Source organism: Mytilus trossulus, unplaced genomic scaffold (genome assembly GCF_036588685.1).
Source record: "Mytilus trossulus isolate FHL-02 unplaced genomic scaffold, PNRI_Mtr1.1.1.hap1 h1tg000215l__unscaffolded, whole genome shotgun sequence".
Lineage (NCBI taxonomy): Eukaryota > Metazoa > Mollusca > Bivalvia > Mytilida > Mytilidae > Mytilus > Mytilus trossulus.
The window spans coordinates 549426-555357 of record NW_026963312.1 but is presented as its reverse complement, the minus strand read 5'-3'; the positions used below and the strand labels follow the sequence as shown (position 1 = coordinate 555357).

At 32.5% G+C, this 5932-nt stretch overlaps 1 protein-coding gene across 1 annotated transcript; it reads right to left on the bottom strand.

Moving 5' to 3' along the window:
- Positions 1–495: 495 nt before the first annotated feature.
- On the bottom strand, positions 496–3723 carry LOC134701097 (trimethylamine monooxygenase-like). Its single transcript, XM_063562234.1, has 4 exons — positions 3567–3723; positions 2821–2985; positions 1421–2111; positions 496–1041 (listed from the first exon to the last, which is right to left on the bottom strand). Exons 1-4 carry the CDS (start codon positions 3721–3723, stop codon positions 705–707), a joined length of 1350 nt encoding a protein of 449 aa, XP_063418304.1. The 3' UTR covers positions 496–704.
- Between the last annotated feature and the right edge of the window lie 2209 nt (positions 3724–5932).

The following is a 5932-nucleotide window of genomic DNA, read 5'->3' as shown; positions in this document are numbered from 1 at the left end:
TTCAATTCTGAATAAGACAATTAATGTGATTCCTATGTTCGATAAGTATTAGTGTAAAAGCGTTTTTGAATGCTTTTCTATGAACTCCCTTTTTGTCTGTAACGAAGCAAACGGCTGGCACTGTGATTTTTCAGAGAAAGGAGTTTGAACAGCCAGCATGAACGGCAGTCGTATCTAGGTCAATATGTCAATTTCGGAATGCAACACATAACAGTCATAATAAATGAGTTAGTAACAACATGTGCACCATTTAAGAGTTTGAAATTGTTTTAAAGTTAAGAAAATATATATTCAATGCCGGTTCCAAGTCAGGAATTTGACCGTTCTTGTTCATTCGTTTCTGATGTGTTTTGTTATTTGATTTTGCCATGTGATTATGGACCTTCCAATTAGAATTTCCTCTAAATTCAGTGTTTGTGTGATTTTTTTTTTAAATGCATGATAGTTTGATAAACTTCATTATTCTGAGGAAGTAAATATACGCATGTGCAAATTTTTTTTATTTGATTTAGAGCATGGGTTTGTGCACAAAGCGAGGAAGCACGTCATAACATTATCCATCTTAAAAATTAAGATTACAAAAAAAGATACCTTACGCATAACTTATATAGTACAGAACACAACCATAAAATGTTAAGGCGTATTGTACATTGTGGAGATGTTATTTGAAGACAGTTAGAAAAAATACCTAATTATTCTATCTCCTAAACAAAAGCGCCAATTGAATCGTCAAAATTCTGAAACCATGGTTTGCTGCACTGAGCAGCTTCTGTACCAGAATACAAGGATTTAAATTGCTGATCCCTGTAAGTTACTATATTCGCCCTTTTTTCATTGTCCCATTTGTGGAAAAATTTATTTGCCTTTGGTGCATCGGGTGGATATCCGGTTCCATCGCTCAGATCTTTGATAAAATCAGCCTGAAAGTCAATTTGTTCATGGATGTCTTTCAGACTGTTACATTTCTGTACCCATTGATGTGCTTCTTCCTTCATTTCTTCACAGCTCTTTAGTTTGTCTGATAAAGTGTCTGTTATATGCCTAAATGAATATAGAAAGAGAAAACAACAGTGTTTTCATCATATTCATACCAGTTTCTAAATATTGTTTATTTAAAAATCATAATAAAATGGAAATCGCCAGATTTAGCAGAAGGTAGTAGTTCTGGACAAGAACATATCACCTAGCTCAAACACATTATTAAGTATTCTAGCTTCTAGAAAGTCTACAAAGTCAAAACATATAAACCGATATCATATAAACAAAAGCAAAAAGCCTTCAATAAATCCAAAAAATCTAAAGAAAATTTTGTTTGAGGGAGTTAAATCAGTTTAATACATAGGCTACTAAGTTCTAAGAGGCGATAACCTAGTGGCGCCTTAATTTATTAAACATGAATTTTGAAATAATGAAGTCTCACCTGTATATCCAGAGGCCCTGGGCATCAAACATTGTGAAGGTGAAAAACTGGTGCTGGACACCCATGTAAAACAGTTTCCTATTACCTCCCTGCAACCAAAGTGAACCCTTGTATAAGCCAGAAGGATATAGTGTACTAGATGAAGTAAGTCGTAAACTTGTTTCCATGAACGGAAACTTGTATTTGTAGCCAGTGCTCAGGATAATTGAATCTAATTCAGTAGAACTTCCATCAAGAAAGTGTACAACTTTTCCTTGTATTTTCTGGACTAATGGCCGTTCTTCAATTCCAACTGGCCAATTATAATTCATTGGGCTCGATCTATAAGACACCACAATACTTTTGGCGCCAAATTTCATACATTGCAACGCTATGTCCTCTGCCGAATACTTGGCCCCCACGACCAACACTCGCTGACCTTTGAACTGTGTAGCATCACGGAAGTCATGTGAATGTAATATCCTCCCAGGAAAGGTCTCCATTCCATCAAAGTACGGTTTTTCTGGGGAATTAAATATTCCTACCGCAACTATAACATGTGTGAAATTTGTGTCAACTGTATGACCTGTCTTTAGATCTTCAGTTGTAACTGTAAAGTCATCTGACTTTTGGTTGTACCTCACATATCTTACTGCAGTGTTCCATTTGATAAACCGCTTTAAATCTGATTTGCTTTTCCTGACAAGCCTGCCTAAAAGAAACTTCGAATTAATGACTAAAAGAATAGGTGTAATACCACCGTTTATTTTCCCATACTGGTCTATGCTATATGCACTTATTTTTGTTTCAAATAAAGAAATACTCGGTATGAGTAAAGTTCTTTCATGTCCAGAACTACAGACAAAATCGTATGTAACATGTCCATGCATATAAAGTAAAAACTCTAACTGGATTTTAACCAGTAAAATTTCCATCGTTTATTTTCATATTTACAAGCTTTAATACCAGGTAACAGAGTTTTCAAAACATTTCAAAGAAACACTAAAAAAAGAAGAATGGTGCTTTGAATCTACAAAGATATATATTGTGCCACTAAAAATGTTCCATTAGGCTGTTCCTAGTGCCCGATTTGCTTTCACTGTACTAGTATATTGTATTCGTAATTACCAATAAATGCCCTGTATCGTTAATCTTGACCATTTTTGTCCTTTTCCGCCCACTAGTAATTTATTTTGTTATTGTACAGATCGTTTAGTAGACAAGAATTGACAATTCAATATCATGTTTGATTTTGTCATTTTATTCACTTTCTATTTTTGAATTACTGTAAGTCTTGCCCTCTCCCTAATTTTAAAAACAATTAAAATATCTCTACACCTTTTCATTTGTTATAATGGGAAGGAAGGATGCTATACAATTTTATAAGAAAATAAAACCATGATATTTAAAAGTAAACATACCTTCCAAGTAATCTCTTATAACCGGTCGTGGAAGAAACGATGGTATTGCTTTTCCAAAGTGATCAGTGAATGTGTAATCCGGGTACTCTAAACCTTCTTTTGGGCCATTTGACCAAAGATGTTTGTACATACCACCATGACATGGTTCTCCAAATTTATCAGTTCCTAGAATAGCGAAAAAGTATAAACATTATCCTATGATTTTGTGTTTTGGAAATAAGCATTATGCATCTTATGTATAAGGTCATGTAATTCAAAAGTGAAAACAATTATGAAAATTATGTGGAGCAGAATCTGTTTATTCGCCCTGAGTATGCGCATTTGAGATAAATCTTTATGTTTTTGTAGTTTTACTTTGTATACTGTAGTTAGTCTTTTTATCTTTTTTTTTTTTTACGATGGCGAGTTCAGTTTATTTTCGTCTTCTTATTATGAATGTCCTTTGGGTATATTTCACCTCTCTAGTCGACCACACTTTTTGTAGTACCTTTCCACAATCAACTGATGTTGTCTCAAATCTATCACCACTTGACACTTATGACAAACAAACAATATTGCACTCAATATTTAAATGAACGACTCTATCTATCGAGTTTGATGGTGTTTGAGCGTTATCATTATTTTCACAATAAAGCTAATTCTGTTGAAAAAACTGATTAACGTTTGTAAAAAAATGTTTTGTATATGTAATTAGAGTAGAAATATTGTACAAGCAAAATAAGATATGGTACGGGATAAATAAATACCGGTCATCCATGTTAAGTTCCAAAGTCCAAGCCACGTGTCGCTCTTCTCGTAGCAGACGACTTCCGTCGAAGAATTGCTGATCTGATCAAAATGAAACAATGCTGAGGTACCACAAGGTCCTGCTCCAATAATACAAACTCTCCTTTTATCGTCCATTGTCTTCTTCCGGAAAAAAGGACTAACACCAGAAAATGTTTTTTTTAAATGTAATGTATTTGTTTAACCTAATAAAAAAAAACACACCAGTGTTGGCTATTAGAAGTGGGACATTTAAAGACGTATCGTATCCGTATCTGATACGTTGGCGTATCTAAACGTATATATGGGTTATTATTCAAATGATTGTTTAAGTGCATAAATAGTAATCAAAAAAAGGGGGACAAGGAGAGGGCAATGTTTAATCTATTTCATTTTTAATGTATAAATTGTTCTTTTATGATAATGAATAATTGTTTAATTTATATATAATATGTGTTAACATACTCCCGTCTTGTATGTCAAAATCTGCACTTAATTATATTTATTGTCCTAAAATGATGTTTCTACCATAAATAAATTTGGTGTATTTACCGTCTTCTAATTGGTTAAAATTATTAGTTTTATTTTCAATGTTGTCAATTTTCATGGCGATACGCCCACTCTGACGTTGTATATTCATACGCCAACTTGTGTGTACGTTGTTATTGTTAATATAAATGATATAAAAAGTTCTTTGAGCCTTATTTTTTATGGAAATTTATTTATAATGAATGGCAATAATTTATTTTGATTTTATTGAACCATAAAACTAATTTTTGACTCTTCACATTTTACATAATCCGCTTCGCGGATTATTCAATTTGAAGAGTCAAAACTTAGTTTTATGGTTCAATAAATTCAAAATGAATAATAGCCATTCATTAAATATTAACAGTTCTTATAATACAATTATGAAAACATTGCATGGACGACATCAGAAGCTAACATTTACACACCCTTAACAATCACGTGATTTTCGTATCAATCTATTCATTTGTTACAGTACATAACACTACATGTTTTAAAACTTGATATTTAAATCATTAGAACTACCCTGGCGTGAAGTTGAATTATAAAACAAATAAAGTTAGGCAGCAACCATTTGATTTTCGGGGGGGGGGGGGGGGGGGGGAGAGGTATGGTTTTTTTTGGAAAAAAAGTTTGTTTCCAGTTTTTGGAGAAAAAAAAAATTTGTATTTGATTCTGAGAAAAAAAATTGTTTGTTTCACCCTCAGCTGCCACTATATGTAATGCTGCCTTAGCGATATGTATATACGTAATTTGAATTTGCTAATAAAAGGGAATTGAATCATCCATATCATATGAATCGAATTGATTACTAATACCAATAATAATAAATTTATAAATTAGCAGGCAATCCTTTTATTAAAATGTGTACCCCGAGTACACCATCTAGGGTGCGTTCGACTTTGGTGACTTAACACGACTTTCATTTGAATGTACAGGTTGGTATGTCTTTTTGTAAACCATAAACGCTAGCACATCAAACGAGTGAGTAAACTATGTTTATTTTTTTTCATTAAAAAATAACTTAATTTTAAGTCTGTTGTAGATTTTCAGTATATTTGCCACCAAGTCCCGATTTTCTGAACGAAGTGTCTTTTATCGAGTGCCCGGTTTAGATATAAACGAGTATTCATAAATTGAAAATTATCATGTAATAAAAAGACTGCATCAATGGGTATCAATGACAGAAAGATGTCTAACATAGAAAAACATTTATTCAAACACGAAAATAATCTATGAAATGAATAAAACATAGATATTGCAGATACGTCAACGTATCAGAAACGGATACGATACCTCTTTAAATGTCCCACTTCTAATAAAACGTTCATTGATTATCCTCTTTTGTTCTTTTCTTATGTTATATGTCAAAATTACGCATTAAATGCTTTCTTCTACTCTTGTTTTAAATCAGTAAACGTTTAAAAGTTAAATAAAAGTTTTACTTTTTGTATTTACAGTAAGTTTGTTTTTTACTTAAATATGTTAAATGGATTTTATATATTTGTTTTTCGTTCATTTTTAAACATGAATAAGGCCGTTAGTTTTCTCATTTGAATTGTTTTACATTTTCTTATTGGAATCTTTTATAGCTGATAATGCTGTATGGGCTTTACTCATTGTTAAAGGCCGTACGTTGACCTGTAGTTGTTAATGTCTGTGTCATTTCGGTGTCTTGTGGACAATTGTGTCATTGGCAATCATACCATATCTTCTTTTTTATATATGTACGTAAGTAAATATACAAAATTACATCCCAGGTCCTTTGTTCTCACAAGGGTGATCTGAGCCGGATCATTCCTTCCAGATCACCCCAATT

Excerpts from the sequence above, each read along its gene's own strand:
- LOC134701097 (XM_063562234.1), bottom strand. The coding sequence starts at position 3,723 with ATGGACGATAAAAGGAGAGTTTGTATTATTGGAGCAGGACCTTGTGGT. Across the intron at positions 2,112-2,820 it reads TATAAGAGATTACTTGGAAG|GCAGGCTTGTCAGGAAAAGC; the intron begins GTATGTTTACTT and ends AGTTTCTTTTAG. Across the intron at positions 1,042-1,420 it reads CAGGGCCTCTGGATATACAG|GCATATAACAGACACTTTAT; the intron begins GTGAGACTTCAT and ends ATATTCATTTAG.